The sequence below is a fragment of the Phacochoerus africanus genome, chromosome 10, assembly GCF_016906955.1.
Source record: "Phacochoerus africanus isolate WHEZ1 chromosome 10, ROS_Pafr_v1, whole genome shotgun sequence".
Lineage (NCBI taxonomy): Eukaryota > Metazoa > Chordata > Mammalia > Artiodactyla > Suidae > Phacochoerus > Phacochoerus africanus.
In genome coordinates, this window is record NC_062553.1 from 70,115,732 (window position 1) to 70,133,799 (window position 18,068).

At 37.9% G+C, this 18,068-nt stretch overlaps 1 protein-coding gene across 7 annotated transcripts in view; it reads left to right on the forward strand.

The window, feature by feature from the left end:
- MTHFD2L (methylenetetrahydrofolate dehydrogenase (NADP+ dependent) 2 like) overlaps positions 1–18,068 on the forward strand; it is a 118,427-nt gene that overhangs the window by 78,242 nt on the left and 22,117 nt on the right. For all 7 annotated transcript variants that reach the window (XM_047798244.1, XM_047798243.1, XM_047798250.1 and 4 more), the window contains one exon: positions 12,121–12,246. In XM_047798244.1, coding sequence (XP_047654200.1) covers positions 12,121–12,246 — 126 coding nt within the window. Of the gene's footprint in view, positions 1–12,120; positions 12,247–18,068 lie in introns of those variants that run through there.

Here is an 18,068-nt window from a genome sequence, read left to right on the forward strand (position 1 = left end):
TATGAGCTGTGGTGTAAACCAGCGGCTCTAGCTCCATTTTGACTCGTAGCCTGGAACTGCCACATGCCACAGGTGTGGCCCTACAAAGCAAAAATAAATAAATGAATAAAGTCAGTTATTTATGCTTGAGATTTTGCTATTTATAGATCTGATTTAATTCTAAAAACATTTCTGTTATTTAGTGACCAGTTATCCAAACTATTGTATCCTTAAAAATTGGTTAAACACTTCCATCTTTCCTGAGGTTACAGGGCATTGTGGGGGCATTTAGGTCTCACTTTTATGTTTCTAAACTGGCATCCGGTAAGATGGCCTTCATCTCATCTGGTCCTTGGCCAACTAATTATACATGCATTGGCTTTTTTTTTTTTTTTTTTTCCAGTGGCTTTATCATTTGGCTACAGGAGATGCTAAGAAAGTCTTTAGGGAACCTTCCTAGGCCCATTTAATTACCTGGAGCCATGACACCTCCTCAGCTTCACAGGCCATGAGGAAAAGTTCCCTTTGTTTTGGATATCCAAAGCAAATGCATGGTTGGGTTTTGCTTTTGTTTGGTTTGGTCTGGGGTTTTTGGTTTGTTTATTTGTCTTTGTTTTTGTTTGCTAACTCTCTAAGACACAGTTCTAGGCAATTTGACTGGCAACCGATTATCCCTGGGGACCTCTTAAGACTAAGCTCTCATCATTTACTTCCAGCTCTCCCGACTCTTCATATTTAGCCCATCCATTTTCTAGTTTGAGTCTTTTTTTTTTTTTTTTGTCTTTTTACTATTTCTTTGGGCCGCTCCTGCAGCATATGGAGGTTCCCAGGCTAGGGGTCGAATCGGAGCTGTAGCCACTGGCCTACGCCAGAGCCACAGCAACGCGGGATCCGAGCCGTGTCTGCAACCCACACCACAGCCGTTAACCCACTGAGCAAGGGCAGGGACCGAACCCGCAACCTCATGGTTCCTAGTTGGATTCGTTAACCACTGCGCCACGACAGGAACTCCTAGTTTGAGTCTCTTTATCCTTCTGTAGAACAGCAAAATTTGCCACTCCAAAATATGTTTCTTTGGCATGAGGGTGAATTTAGGTTGATTATGTTTATGAAACAGAAGAGTCTTGTTGTCTCCCTTTTAACTGTCTAAAAGAATTTAGATAAAGGGCCTGTTCTCAGAATAGAGCTATCACTAGAGAGCTCTTCAAAAAAATATGGCTGAGGTGCTAAGGGAAACAGGGTCTAGAGATTAGAGTCCATTCTGAGACCCAATGTCTCTGCATGGCCCAGCAATTTGTTTACCAAACATTTTTTTTTTAATCTCCATGTGAATTGTTTTCCTTTCCCAAACTCATTACTCCTAATATCCTTTTTTTGTTTTGCACTGAAGATGGTTTTTAAATCAAGGGTTTTTGCCATGTTAGTGAGACTCAGTTTTCCTGGTCTTGCCCATGTATACAAGGTATTAAACTTTAATTTGATTTTATCCTGTTAATCCATCTCATGCAAATTTAATTCTTAGACCAGAATTAATTCTTAACCAGAAGAACTTAAAAGAGTAGAAGAAAATTTCTTCCTCCCCACTACTTCTAAAGTGTTAGTCTTTTGAAATCCAGCAGCTAGAGAACAAATTCTCTCTTCTGTATCACTTCTCTGAGTCAGTACACACATATGGTCCTAGCTGATGCTTAGATACTTAAAGGAGGTATTTTTAACTCCTTTGGCTTCTTCTTCTTCTTGTTTTTATTTTTATTTTTTTAATGAAAGTAAGTGCCTAACTTGAGCTTTGACTGTGGAAACATCCACTTCAAAGGAGCATCTACTTCAAAGATGGCTATCTTGGATAAATACATTGCCAGCCACTAGAGGAAGACCCAGGCTGCTCCTCGCCTCCAATCTCCTATGTTTTAGAGATCTTGGTTGTTTTTGATAACTAGTGATTTGGACAGCTTGTTTTCACTCCTCCCATGCTTATAATTTTCACTGCTATGTTTTAAATTCACTAGTAAGAGTGAACTTTTAAAACTCTAGGCCTCCACCCACAACCCCAATAAAAAACAGGGCCCTAGGCCCATGCTTTCTCACTCTTTCTCTCTCCCCCTACTACCTCACCATATGGGCTCAGTTGTGCCATATAATTTCCAGGTTCTCTAAGTAATGAGTCTTTTTTTCCCCAAAGTTTTCTGGTGGTTATTGCTGAGGCATCTTTAACTCATAAGGACCACAAGGGCAAGTCCAGCTACAACACTGGTTGTTGATAGGCTAAGTCCCAGACAACAAGGTGGGAAAAGGGAAGATCTAAACTAAGTATAAAGGAAATAACAGAATTATGAAGAAATAGTTTGTATTGCCTTCATATCAGGCCTCCTTTATAAACATCATTTAGACTATCTGGACTTCAAGAGGTACGTCTTTAAAGCAAAAGGAATTGGACTTACTGGTTTTCAAACTGGACTCTTGACTACCTGCAGAGTTCTCCCAATCCTGCCTTCTCTTTTCAACTAGTACATCTGTCCTTGCATTAATTATTTTACATACTGAGCTTGGTAAACATTTTTCCCTTAAAGAAAGAGTGAAAAAAAATGTTTGAGTATCATTTCTTTTGACTTTATCATTCTGGGTATAACATAGTGATTGGTAATATATACCCTGCCTGTTGCCCTCACTGGCCTCCAACCTCCAACCATGCCTCAAATACACCAGTGTCTATTTGAAGGGAACACAGTTTTGTTAATGGGAAGAAGAAAAGAGAAAAATGCATCCTGCCCCAAAAGTTCACTGAACTCTGTGGATAAAAAGTTCAAGGTAGAAGCTAATAGATCTACTCAAAGGTGATGCTATCAATTTCTGAAAGCAAAGAGATTCCACACCCCTAGATGATCAAGTGTGGCACAGAGCAGGGCTCTGCTGGCCCTCACCTCTGTAAGGAACTTCGTACTGATCTGGTACCCCAAGGATTAGAAGCTTTCAGAGTGTCCAGAGATTGTCCTTAACGTGGACATTATTCTCATGACAGGCATCGTAGTCGAACAAGTATCAGATAGGAACCAAAGAAGCCAGGAAAAAAGAGAAAAAAGAGGCTATGTTCTGTGATTATTGCCACTGACCCACTGGTTTATAAACTCTTCATGAGGATTCTGAGAAGTAATAAGAGGATGCTTTGGGGAAGACACTGAAGTACTCAGTATTAATGTAGGTTCTTTTTAGTTAGGTTCATTTAGCCATCATATGATTGTCTCCAAAGCAAATAATGCTGAAGAAAGTCTAATCTAGAAAGAAACATACACGTTCACACAAATTCCATTGCAATTACTTTTGTTATTTATGTAGTAAGACAACTTACAGCTGAAGGAGTGATCTTACCGAATAAGCATTTCCATGGTGTTCCTTTTATATCTGAACAAGAGTTCTGGTTTTGTTCCCAGCCTCACCTCTGACTCATCATTGTGAAACCAAATCATTTAGCCTCTCAGCACCTCAAAATCTCTCTTCTGTGAATGAGGATAATGGGTAAACCTTCTCTTGCTTCACTGAATTGTTGTGAAGTTTAATTAGATAATGTTTGCACAGCCCTTTGAACTCTACTAATTACATTGATGTGTAAATATGGTGCTTCCTTTTATCAGGATGCTTTGACTGAGACATTTCATAAAGACTTAAAGATGATTATGATAGGAGGATTCATAGGGGAAGGATTACTTTAAAGAAGATTCATGTGAACTGAATTCTGAGATTGTCAAACAAAAATGCCAAGTTGAGGTTCTAATTGATAAGGACAAGGATATAGCCTGTGCTTGTTCAAGAGATAATGTTATACCTTCATATAAGAGTAAATTTAGCTCATAGGGTGTAGAATCATGTCCTGTGTGTACTTTAGGTATTGGTATAGCTTTTAACATGTTATGTTTATTCAGTATATTTTTCCAAGACAACATTGGTGATTTACTTCACATTTGTAATATAAAGAATCACAAAATAGATATACAGCCACCTAACAAGAAAGTTATAACCTTTAAAATAGTGTGATTCTGGGTAGATCATCATTGGTTAGATCACCTTTCAATCAAAAATATTTCACTCACTGCAGAGAAGTCTTAGATGAATCAAAATTCTTCTGAATAAATTTTTTGTTGAGAATAGTTCAACCTAAAATAATTATCCCATTTCTTTTTGAAAATCTACATTAATAAAGGCCTTTTTCTTCTGCCAGAAATAAATTCATAGGTGGATTAATTGGAGAAAAAACAGAAGCCTACTGCCTTAAAGATGTCTTAGGCCGTAGTATATAATTATATTTGTAAACTAGAAATTTTAAAAATTAATTTATCTTTAGGGGAGTTCCCATTGTGGCTCAGTGGGTTATAAACCTGACTAGTATCCATGAAGATGCAGGTTTGATTCCTGGCCATGTTCATTGGGTTATGGATCTGGCATTGCTGTGAGCTCTGGTGTAGGTTGCAGATGTGGCTTAGTCCCTTATTGCTGTGGCTGTGGTAGAAGCTGGCAGCTGCAACTCTGGTTTGACCCCTAGCCTGGGAACTTCCATATGCTGCATGAGCAGCCCTATAAAGCAAAAAAAAAAAAAGTAAAGTTTATAGTCCACTTATGGTTATTATAAAATATTGGCTATATTCCTTCTGTTGTACAATATGTCCTTGTAGTTTATTTTATATAAAGTTTGTATCTCTTAATCCCCTATTCTTGTGTTGCCCCTCCCCCTCCTTTCTCCCTACTCATAAGAACTAGTTTGTTCTCTATCTGTGAGTGTGCTTCTTTTTTGTTATACTCATTAGTTTGTTGTAGTTTTTAGATTCCACATATAAGTGATATCAAACAGTATTTGTCTTCCCTTTGTATGTATTTCACTTAGTGTAATACTCTCCACGTCCATCTATGTTGTTGCAAATAACAACATTTCTCCATTGTATATTCTTGCCTACCTTTGTTATAGATTAATTGACCATAAGTGCATGAGTTTATTTCTTCACCCTCTATCCTGTTCATTGATCTGTGTGCCTGTTTTTGTGCCAGTACCACACTGTTTTGATTACTATAGCTTTGTAGTACAGTCTGAAGTCAGGGCAGGTCATTTCTCCAGCAAAAGTTTGTCCTTTAACACTGTAAGAAAATACTCCTTGTGAATTTAAGGGTAAAATGGGAGATTTTCTATTTGATTCCTTCTCCACCTCCTCTTCTTCAGAGAACAAAGGGCACTGTTCACTTCCTTTCTTTTTTCCCCTTCAATATTCTTTCTGTTTACAGTATCTACAAATGTGACTCCCTGTTTGTGTTTAATGATTAGGAGTGTCTAATTGTTTTATCTGTAAGAATGTAACTTTTTTCTGAGTCTTATTCTATTTTTGTTCTTAGGTTCTTTCAAAAATGCTCATGTGCTGGATGTCTGGGCTGTTATCCAATCTAGTTTTTCTTGTGTATTAAATCATCTATTAAAGTTATTCACAAAAAGTTATTAGATAGTGCACTGCATCTATATTCAGCATTACTTCTGAATGCTGTATAAAGTTATTAAAGAGCCTGTCTCTAAATTCCCCAGGGGATGGCTGTTTTCTTTGCTCATAAGACTGAATCAGAGTTCAGTCTATGTTCACCGGATTGATTTTGGGAGTAGTTTCCAAAAGACCTTATCCAATATATACAGCTTTTTTTCTAAATCCTTCTGACTTCTTATGCAATTGGTGGTCTTTGAATTCTATCTTTCCACCCAATTCTTTTGCATCTGGACATATGCACTATTTGATATATATATTTATCTGTTCCTAAAACTATTCCTAATTCCTTTGAAACTTTTATCTTCCTAGGTTTTGAAAAAAAAATTAACACTTAGTTTTCAGCTCACTATGAGACTGGATCTTAAAACGAGTATAGTTTTATCTATGGGGATTCTGGGGGGGGATTTAATTTTATGAAGTAATTGCCCTTTGGGGATTTATAGCCAGCTGGGAAATAAAAGGAACAAGCCAGAAGAAATGGAGAAACATAGGCTATGGGAAGATAAATTAATAGGATAAATGCCATTAGATTTGTACTGAGATTTGGAGGACTCTAAAAGAGAGACTATTTTTAGCTTTTCACCTTTTGTTTGCCTCATCCAAGACATCTTTTAAGGGAATAGTTTTGGAATCTAAGTATCTATGGATACTTCCTCAAAACCATTAAGAAGTGCAGACTATTGGATGTTTGGAATTGTATTCCGTTATTTTATAGCACCTCTCAAAAGAACACTTTTGTCCGTATCAGAAATTCCTCAGAATGGCTATTATAATTCTAAATTATCCTTGGTGAAATGATGCCATTTAGAAAGGTAAGTATAAGAATGTGGGATATGGCGCAAGTACATGTAAGAAGCAGAGGTGGAATGGTCTTAGGTTTAGACTGAGGCAGGTCCAGGTGGAATGGTCTTAGGTTTAGACTGAGGCAGGTCCAGGAGAGTCTAGGACTGTTCACTGGAAAGTGCTCCTTGTTTACCTGGTGCCCCAGCACCGCCTCCCCTTGGCCTAATGACTGGCCTGTTTCCAGCTGCAAACCCGACTCATTTGCAGTTTCCCAAATAAAGATTTGGAGAGATTTCACAGACAAAACGAGGCAGGACTGAGGAAAATCTCATAAAATTTTGCTAAATAACCTGGGGCAAAGATTTTCCACAGGATTTTCCAAAGTTCAGAAGACACGTCCTGAATTTCCCAGCCCTCCAGGTCAGTTTGAGAAGTGGATTCATCCAGCTTATTCTCATCCCCTTCCTGTGAACCTTTCCCTTATAGAAAAGTTCCCTTTTACAACAGGGAGCTTACAACAAAAGATGACAGAGACAAGTTATGTTGTAAGTAATAAGACTGATTTCCGTCAATGATGAAAATTTTTTAACCGATCAGAAAATCAGGATTCCTAAAACTGGTTTCTTATTTATAGAAGACAACATAAACTCAGCATTTGGGGAGCCTTAATGAAAAGAAATGCAGACTCAATGCAAGTACTTACCTCATCATCCTCGTCATACTGGTCACACAGAGACCAACAGCTCCCTGCACCAGGAAGAGATTCGAGGAGCCACAGAGGCACTCGCGGTCTCTGAGTTGAGGTCTTGCACCATGGCCAAAAGAAATCTTGATTAGGTCTTCATGGATCCTTGATATTGTTGAATACCTGGGCCTTGCAAGTATCACCCAAATAATCCATTGACAAGACAAATCTGAGTTTATGGGTACAGAAACATGGGAGAACACTATCTTGACAGTCTCATAGGAGCAGTAGTGTGCTGGAGATGCCTCTCAGCCTGCAAAGGATTCTGAACATCTCTTCCTGATTACATGTGCAGAGATAGCACCTTGGTAGCCTGAAGTCAGCCCTTCTAAGAATATTAAAACCACAGAAATCATAAAATTCAGGGATTGTTTTCCCCCAAGGAGCCACTTTACCTTAGTAGCGTCTTGGGGTATGGAAGCAAAGTTGGACTATTTAGAAGATGTTAAAGTTTGTTTTAAGCTAAGTCTCTAAATGGGAAGTTTTGATAAGGATTGGGTAAGCATCATATAAAAGTCTAGGATTAGTGGACATAACAAGGATAGGATTTAAAGCAATGGTTCCCAAGAGTCTTGAAAAATAAACCATCATTTGATAGTATCTGCTGAAAAGTCAAACAGTTTGATGTTAATTAAAATGAGTCTTTCAGTATGTTCTAAGACAATAAAATTACTTAAAATTTGTATCTTTCTGAGTAAGAGTTTCCTGGAATAATAAAGTCATGTTGATGAAGACAGTGAAATAATAAAGCCATATTAATGTATACAATAAGCTCTGTGGGTGTGGATGGTTTCGGTTCTCACATATAATGCTTGAGCCTTCAAATTATATAAGAATTAAAATAGGTTTCTAAGGAATTATCACATCAAAAAAACTTATAGGAAATATTCATTTGAAATTACTCTTCATTTTCAATTTTAACAAAGAGAAAAAAAGTTTTTTTTTTTCTGACTTCGCATTCTACTGATATGTAATATCTTTTCTTTAGCAAATATTTAAATAGTTTTTAAATGGTATTTCACTGTTACCAAGTGATCAGAATTTAAATATATTGCATTCATATACTTGGAGAACTAAATGCATCGTCTAGAAACTTCTTTTCAATGTCTTTAAGAATACAATTAATGAACAAATTTATACTTCCAATCATTTGTCTATACAAGACAGCAGTGTAAGTGGAAACCTATCTGAAGTGGAGATTGTCCATTTGTTATCATTTCAACCATGAAGTACAATTCGTATTATTTCTTTTTTTTTTCTCTTTAGTAGAATGATAGGGTCAGAAATCTGCAGGGGTTCAGAAGTGAATTGAGAGAGGAAAGGAAAATTTTTTTAAAAATTCGATTATCCAAAAAAAGAATGTTGAAATTATAGAACTGGAACGCATCACTAACTCTCCCGATTCAGCATTTTCCTTATTGTGAGTATCTAATGGGGATTAAGAAGAGTATAATGTTTCTCTTTGTGGCTTATTTTATTATTCTTAAAATATTCTTTATATTGAGCTAAAAATCTATTCTCATCCTTCGCCCCTTAATTCTTCCTTCTGAAAATATATTAATTAAACCTGCTCTCTATTCAGCTTAACATATTGAAGACACTGATGCAATTATTCGGTCTTGATTTTACTTTAAGTTGTTTTTTATTTTTCCCCCCTGAGATAGGCAGCTTGAGTTTATTCAGCCAGTCCTCTACGTCAGAGATGTTCAATGTGTGGACTGTTTCTTAGCCTCTGGGAACTATAAGTTATAGATCCACAAGACTATAAGGGGCTGTGACAGAATATATATCAACATATATATATGTTGCTTCATTCACTGAAAAAGTCTTGCTATGAAAAAAAATAAAGCTATCTGAATTCTGCAGTGTGTTCACTTATATAGTTACTTTATATTATGGCACGAGCTTTTTCATCCTGTTGCAAACCAGGGGTAAACAGTTGAATCAACTAGTTTGGTAGGACTTGCTTCATATAACATGGTTCCTAGATCCATTCTAATCATTCTTCTCTGGATCAGTTTCTAGAATACAACCAACACTTCCAGAGAAAGTCTGCTAAAACTATAATGGAAAACGTTACATCCTTGTATCTGGACACTGTTTATTTTAACATAGCCTAATAGTTTTTAGTGAGTGTTTCATCAAGTACAGCACCTGGTCAGAATTATACATTTATTATTGCTATTTATTATCCATTATTCCAAAGTGGCTAGCTATGAGCTATTCTATCCAATTTTGTGCCTTTTGCTAATATGGGCTGTGCAGCTTTTGCTGTATAAAAAACAAACAAAAAACCACCCCCAAACCTAGTCAATTTAAACAAAACAACCACCTTTTTTTTAAATCATTATATATATAAAAAAAGAATCTATACATGTATGTGTAACTGGGTCACCATTCTGTGCAGTAGAAAATTGGAAGAACACTGTAAACCAGCTATAATGGAAAAAAATAAAAGTCATTTTATATATATATATATATATATATATGTATATGTGTGTGTATGTGTGTGTGTATATATATATAAAAACACCATTTTAAAAAAAAATTTCTAGGAGTTCCCATCGTGGCTCAGTGGAAACAAATCTGACTAGCATCAATGAGGATGCAGGTTTGATCCCTGGCCTCGCTCAGTGGGTTAAGGATCTGGCATTGCCATGAGCTGTGGTGGAGGTTGCAGATGTGGCTCGATCTGATGTTGCTGTGGCTGTGGTGTAGGCCGTTGGCTACAGCTCTGATTTGACCCCTAGCCTGGGAACCTCCATATGCCGTGGGGGTGGCCCTAAAAAGCAAAAGCAAAAAAAATTCTATGAGTCTGGTTCAGCTGGTCAGCTGCGGTGTCTCTGACTCATTGCTTCTGAACTTGACTTGGCCTTTTCAAGCATCTGCCTTCAGCCGGTGGTCAGCCAGTTGACTGCTCTAGGGTTGGCCTCTGCTAAAACAACTCAGCTGTCTTCCACAGGATTTGAGTCCACCAGTAGGCTAGCCAATTTTTTTTCTCATGCCTTACAGGGTTCCAAGAGAGATAGAAAGCACACAAGACCTTGGTAGGGATCAGTCCCCGGCCATAGAGTAAAGCAGAGAAGGGTGGAAAATGGACCTGGAGGAGGACAAAAATAAAAGGACCATTACAATGTCAGTATGCTCTTCCCAGTTCTTCATACAAATTTTGAAAATGGCAATGAAAATACTTTTCATGGAAGACCTTACCTTATGGACACATTGATAAACACTTTCAGAATATATTATTTAATCAGGCATGATTGTACCAATGAGAGTTTTTATCCAATCCACTTTTTCCATCATGTTAATAAGGGTTCATGAGTTCCCCTGTGCTGCAGTAGGTTAAGGATTCAGTGTTGTTACTGCAGTGGCTCTGGTCACTGTTGTGGCTTGAGTTTGATCTCTGGGCCGAGAACTTCCACGTGCCAGGGGCACAAGCAAATAAAAAAAAAATAAGGGTTCAGTGAAAACTTTTGTCAGATTTAATGCTCAATATCTATGCTAGACCTGTTAAAAAGGAAGACGTTCTATGAAATAGGATAGGAAAGCAAGAGGGAAAAAATATAACTCAATCACCGTTGTCTCTTTGGTTGTATCAATATGTGGCTTAGGAACCTATCAGATAGCTACATTTATTTTGACACTGACTCTGTTTATAGCCTTTCAATTCCTACCAGCATTGAAAATCACATGTCACAAGGAGACATTGAAACCTTCTAGAATGCTTAAATGGATATTCAGATGCTAGAAGAAAGCCTCTGACAACACAACAACAGGTAGCCCTTTTCTAGCAAGGAATGTAGAATGGGAAAGTTGAGTAAGGCACCTACCAGACGCAATGTCCACAAGAGGCATTCTGGTAGAGTAAAGACAATCACAGATTCTTTGATTCTCCTCCCTCTGAGAAGTGGCATCTCTCTCCCTCCATTTAACTCTAAGTGGATTCTATCACTGCTTGACCAGTAGAATAAGACAGAAGTGACACTGTGCCAGTTTACAGATTCCAGCCTTAAGTGACGAGCACCTTCTGTTTCCTCCCATTTGGAACATACACTATTGGAAGCCAGCTGCCAGGCTATGAGAATCCCAAGCCACATAGAGAGGCCACATCTCTGTACTCTAGTTGATGACCACAGCCGAGCTCAGCCACCATGAGCTCAACTACAGACATGTGAGTGTGCTCTCTTGGACCACTGGCCAAGTCACATCTTTAGATCTCTCCAGTCTCAGACATTATCTGACTCTAATTAAATGGAAAACCCCAAGGAAGATCCATCCAGCTGAGCCCAGTCAACTCATAAAACTATGAAAAATAACAAGTTGTTGTTTTAAGCACTAAGTTTGGGAATGGTTTGCTAATTTTTAATGAAAACACATTGGAATATTAGCCATTGTTAGCTGGTACTGTTGTGCTTGAAATAAAATAGATGGTGACATAAGATCTCTGTTGCGCCATCTTTCAAACTGGAATGGAGACATAGTGATTGGCACTTACTGTTTCTTATACCCTTCCAAGTCACATACAGACATAATGAATCAAAGAAACCAAGAAAAAAATAAAAATAAAGCTCAAGATAGCCTTTCATGTTTGGAATTGATTAGATATGTAGATAGATAGCACTTTGTGTGTGGCATCTTGCAGTTTACCACAAACCTGAGGATTATGAATTATCACCCTCACTTTTTTATTTTTATCCCTCCTCTCTCTCTTCTCTCTACTTCCTTTTTCCAAGTTGTTTTTACTCCACTCCACTCCACTCCACTCCCCTTCAGCAGCAACCTATTTCATCTCCCAAATCTCCCCATACTATGTATAGTACATGGAGAACAAAAGGATGCTCCTCGAGAAGTCTGAAGAGAAATCTCTACGGAGAAAGGGTAAATCCTGGTGGCATGTCATCCAGAGTCGCCCCCATGTGCTACCTTTATTTCTCTGCTTGATTAAAAATGATCATGGGCAGTTGGCTTCTTCCTTAGGAGCAGTGTATTTTGCATATTTGTTAAAGCCATGATAACACACTAGATGTATAAACCTCTGTGATATTCAAGGACAAAGTTGAAGTATTTTCCAGTGTTTTACAAGTCTGTTTTTGTTTTCAGGTATCCCAAAGTTGATTACATCTGATATGGTTAAAGAAGGTGCTGCTGTAATTGATGTGGGTATCAACTATGTCCTTGACCCAGTGACCGGGAAGACAAAATTAGTTGGAGATGTGGACTTTGAAGGTAATAAACTATACCACTTTTCGTAAGTGAAGAAAAACGAAGATTCTACTTTACATGTTTTGATAGTAGAAAGAGAAACCTTCTATTTGATGGGGGCATTATTAGGTTATTAATCATACACCTCTTTCCTCTGAAGGAAGAAAGTTGAATCACATTCACATATTTCCTGCCTTCTTTCTTAATGCCTGATTTGCTTCCTTCACTTCTTCCTGCCTTCTTTTTCTCCTTCCTTCTACCCTCCCTTTCTTTCTTCTTTCTCTTCTTGGGAATAAAACATAATCGAACCATTGATAGTTAGGTGGGTTTTTTTTGGCTTTTTAGGGCCCCATCTGAGGCATAGGGGAGTTCCCAGGCTAGGAGTCGAAGAGCTGCAGCTGCTGGCCTACACCACAGCCACAGCAACACGGGATTCTTAACCCACTGGCCAGGGATTGAACCCGAATCCTCATGGATACTAGTCAAGTTTGTAACCTGATGAGCCTGAGTGGGAACTCGAAATACTGAGTTTTAAGATTAAATTCCTTGTAGTATAGGGTTTTTAGTGAAAGAATTCAGCTGACCTTTTATAGCAATTGTTATTTTGACTTTTTGGAGTGTTTCTTATACTTCATCATCCATGCTCCATACTCAGCTGCTCACTCTCAGAGCCAGAAGGCATCTTAGGGTGTGTTTGCTGACGCTAACTATATTTCACATCTAGACAGTTATCTGGCTAATTCAGGTCAAACTTATTCACTTGTGTTATAAACAGTATGAGAAAGAGGAGTTAGGCTACCATTTCTATGGCCAATGAAAGAGACAAAGCAGCCAATGTGTAGTAATAACAACAAAAAAATTCTAACCTGATGCCTTATCTCTACAAATGTGGAAAGTGAATCCCAAGATAGATGTACTTTTAGATGCCTGACCCCAATCCAATTTTACTGCCATTATCTTTGTCACACACTTACTTGCATTCAAGTTCTCAGTATAGTCTAGGAATCTTAGATGTCTAAGAATAAATGTATATAATAAAGTGGAGATGTATTCATATTAGAAATATTTTCTATAGTAGATTGATCATTCTGGCCAAAAAAGTAGGGCCAGGCAAGAACTTCCTTATATGTGTGTGTCCAACTGAGAGAAAAATGGTGCTACTTTTAAAATAATTCCAAGTTTACATTTCCTTTTGAAATCTGGTCATCAGCTGATGGATTGCCCAAGTTCTAGAAGAGTGTGGAAAACAACTGAACGTGCAGATACTCAGAAGTGTCTTTCTGAGTAGGGTACTGGTCCCATGTATTGAGATTCCAGGGTGTCTCAGGGACCATATCCAGGGAGGCAAGCTGAGCCTGGCACTAAAGAGAAAAGGAAAACCAGAGGATCAAATACTCCGGGGACACAATGGTGAAGAGAGCAAAGTACAGATGGACCTTATCAAAGAGCACACTATGCCCTTGCAGGCTGCTATTCCCAGATCCTGGCAGGGACGAGGCTTCCAGCCTCTTGGGGTGGCTCTCCAGGTGAACATGCGTGTCCATTTGTATGTGGGTGTGTGCCGTATGGATATGCTGAACTCTTTAGGAAATGACCTCATTTCTTTCTTTTGTTGTTTGTGTTCAATCACTAACATCAGGTATCAGTAGTTTACTTGAGTTTCTCAACTTGAAAGAGTAAGGATACATTTCGTTTAAACACCTGACCTTATTTTTTGTGTTGTCATTCTGCTTCTTGATTACATTGTAATTATTGGGTGTTTACTGCAAAATCACCACACACGTATTATGCACCCAGATAACATAGACAGCACATGATAACCAGCTCAAGGCAAGAAAAGCAGGGATGTTTGCAGCCCACAACCTTGATTGTGCTTGTGGGGCAAGCTTATCCAGCAGTGGGTAATGTTTTATAAGACCCTTCTCTTAGATGATATTTCACTGTTCTCAGATCATTTCCATGCTTTCTTATGTTTGACTAAGAAAATTGTTTTGCTCCTAAGTGTGTTAGAAAACCATTAGAAAATGAGTATGGGGATGGGTGCATATGATAAGTCACACATAGATATGAAATCTCTTGGTAGTATCTACTAAATTAAATTGCAGTCTTATGTGTCTAAGAATATCATGAAACAAAAAAGGAAATGACCAAGAGAAACAAAGCTAAAAGCTGAACACAAAAGAGCCCTGGGCTGGGAGACTGAAGAGGTTTTTTAGATCTAGTATTGCAACCTGATAACTTGGCAGCCTCTGTGGTCATCAGTGTTGTTATCAGTTAAATGATAGCAGTGATGGCAGTAGCTCCTTCCAGCTACAACACTTGATGCCTTTTGGATGTTCAACTGAGTGCTACCACATAATTGTGTAAAAACACAGGAACTTTTGGAAATTCAGGTTTCTCTGATCCTCTCATAAAACACGCCCATGTGATTGATAATATTACTCTCGTCGCCCTGCTGGTTCATGGCGTCAGAGCCCTAATGAAGACCTGGTCTTGGTAAAGGAGGCCTTGCCGGCGAGGCCATGACTCAGTCACCCAGAGGAACGAATGATAAGTTTTGACATGCTGCTCTTTGGGTTGCTCAGCAGGGCTTAACCTGAAGTGAGGGATGATCTCTCACCTGAGAGGGAGGAACTTTAACACGGGTTATTCCACAAAACTTACAGGTAGCATTTGGCTGCAAATTGCCACAGGGAAAGTATGGCTGCTTTGTGAGTATCGGCAAAAGTTTCACCATAACTATAGCCAAGATAGATAAAACAGATATAGGTAAAATCCATTCCAAACTGTCCTTTAAGAAATCTTTGGCTCGCTAATAAAGGAAACAGGATGACTTATTAGTTCAGGTAGATTACTTTGATGGAATTTTTTTTTTTTTTTTGATTTTTAGGGCTGCACCTATGGCATATGGAAGTTCCTGGGCTAGGGGTTGAATCGGAGCTGTAGCTGCTGGCCTACACCACAGCCACAGAACACAACAACGTGGGATCTGAGCCACATCTGCGGCCTGCACCACAGCTTATAGCATCATGGGTTCCTTAACCCACTTCCAAAGGCCAGGGACCAAACCCACATCCTCATTGGTACTAGTCAGATTTGTTTCCAATGCACCACAGTGGGAACTCTGGAAATTATTTTTAAAGAATAATTTCATTCATGACTCCATGATGGCACTATTGGAAATATGTAAATAATTGCAAATTATTTTCCAGATGCAATGGTTTATAAAACCGGGAGTCATTTCATCGGTTTTGTTTCCTAGAAAATGTAGATGCCTATGTGTATTTGTCTTCATTATTAGATGTTTTGGCTTCAATTTTGAATCAAACTTCTCTCTAAGAAGGGTGAAATTTTATATCAAATACAATATGAAGATTGCATCATGCTTTCTGTAATTCTTGACAAAAGGAGACATTAAAACATCCTAAATATTTCCTTTTGACTTTAATGTCAGTTTTAATTTTGGTTTAGAAATCATTTCCTCTAGCCTATATCTTCCTTCATCTCATAGAGTTTCCTGCTCTTATTTCCTGCTCGCAGAGCTAGTGTCTGTGAAGTGTTCACAGTATGCTAGCTGTTATTCCCAGCCTTTTACATACGATAACCCTATAAGTAGATATTGGTGGTTTGTTTGTTTGTTTTTGCTTTTTTTAGGGCTGCACCCAGGGCATATGGAAGTTCCCAGGCTAGGGATCGAATTGGAGCTGTAACTGCTGGCCTACAGCACAGCCACAGCAACATGGGATCCTTAACCCACTGAGTGAGGCCAGGGATCAAACCCACATTCTCAAGGATACTAGTCAGATTTGTTAACTGCTGAGCCACAATGGGAACTCCAAGTGCAAACATCTCTGCTAGCTCTTCACTGCACAAATCATTATGTCAAAGACAAATGAGCTTTGTGATCTGTGACCAATCATATCCTAAGTCTGTGGGTGATTGGTTAAGGCACCCCTGTTATTCAGTTCAGACAGCAAAGTGTGTAGTTCTCTTGACTCCTTGTTTCTCGGGAATAAATCACATAACATTTTACAAAAATAGATCATGCAAAGAAGGAATTTTCAGCAAAGAAATAAAAGGTGATAATGCTGAAAGTGAAATTAGAAAGAGTTGACCATGGGATGTTGACGGTTCCACCATTTGCTTTTCAAGACTCTAGATATACAGCCAGATGAACTTAGTGAAGGCAAACAGCAACATAAAGGAGGAAAGTAGTTGTGATGAAAGGATGAAGGTGTCCCAGAGGAAGTGACTCTGGCAGAAAAAAAACTCTCTATATTAAAGGAACTCTCAGAGCTAGGTCATGACATTGAAAGGGCAAAGACAAAATCCTGGAAGTAGATCCAAACAAAGAAAAGAATCTGACAATTCATCATCATAGAAAAGGTGCTAGCTCCGTATTATAAGGTATATGACCAGAGGAAGATAAGCACCATTCAAACTACTCTTGATAAGACTTTTACCAAGAAAAATCCCTTTAATTCTGAATGTTTCTAGTGGCTTTAAATTATGGCATAATAAAATAAATACTAATTTTGCTATTATTTTCAATTATCTATATATTTATAAGCCACAGTAAGAGAGTGTTTAATATTTTGACAAAAAATTTTAAAGGTCTTTGAACAAATGTAATTTACCCCCTTGAATAATAAGATTGCTTTGTGCTATTTCAGAATGCACAGTCATTTTTATGGTATTAAATTACTATAAAAAATAAGCACTGCCCATATAATAAACTTCATGAAATTAGTAGTCATATCCAATGTCATAATTACCTATTTGATTAATAGGTGATAATCACCTATTTGATTAATACCCCATTATTTAATTGCATTTGATTACAATTTCTCAGTATTACCGGTCATGTAGGTTGTGCAGTTTTGGAGGTATTATTTGCTTAGTGCCTTTCTCAGGAAATCCATACTGATGCTTTTCCTCAAACTGGATCTAAGTTAGGTCTTCTGTGCAACAACCATTCCTCTCTAGGTGTTTTGAGGAATGCATAAAGCCTTAAAGTTATTATGAAATCAAAGTGCTATTTTGTTTTGTATTGATCCTCAGTTATAGAACTCAGGACAGTTCATCTTTGCTTCCAGCACCTGACAGATGCTTATTATTCCCTTTCAATTACTTGAACCAGCCTCCCCATTCCAATTTAAAACATTAAAAGAAGAAACAGTATTTTAAAACATAAAATGATTTTGTATGTCTAAAAATGTTTTTATTGCAAATAATTATAAAATAAATAGTTTTAAATAAGTATCTTCTGAAAAACTTAAATATATGATATAGATTTTTTAAAAAAAAAAGACAATGAGGCATACCTACCTGCACCTGGAATTTCTTTTGATTATATTCTATTGGTAGCTTTGAAAGGAAGTTCATACATTCCCAACAAAGAAGGCTGTATTTTCATGAAATAGAAACAAAAGATGATGTGGCATGAGTTGTAAATTGCTTTTTCTGAATAACAAACTGGAAAATAGTCTGTGGGCCAAGACTCGGAAGCTCCTAATTGCAGTGCTTTTATAACAGCACTTGTGTAACAGACCTGAATGGATTTGGTCAGCTGAGCAATCTAATCAATGACTTCCTGGGCCATTACTTCAGCTAAGCTTGTTCGCATGGGTGAGCAGTTAGCCCTCATTTCTACCTAGTAGAAAACACACAGATGTGTTATAAGTTTTGGAAGCTTTAATAACTTTGCTTCAGTTTTGTGATGAATTCTGCAGGGATTGAGGTGGAATGAAAGGAGTGGAATGTCTGCTCTGTATCCCCTCCCATCTGTCCTCTCTGTCTTCCCTTCTTCCTTTCCTGACCACATCTCTCCACTTACTGTCTATACT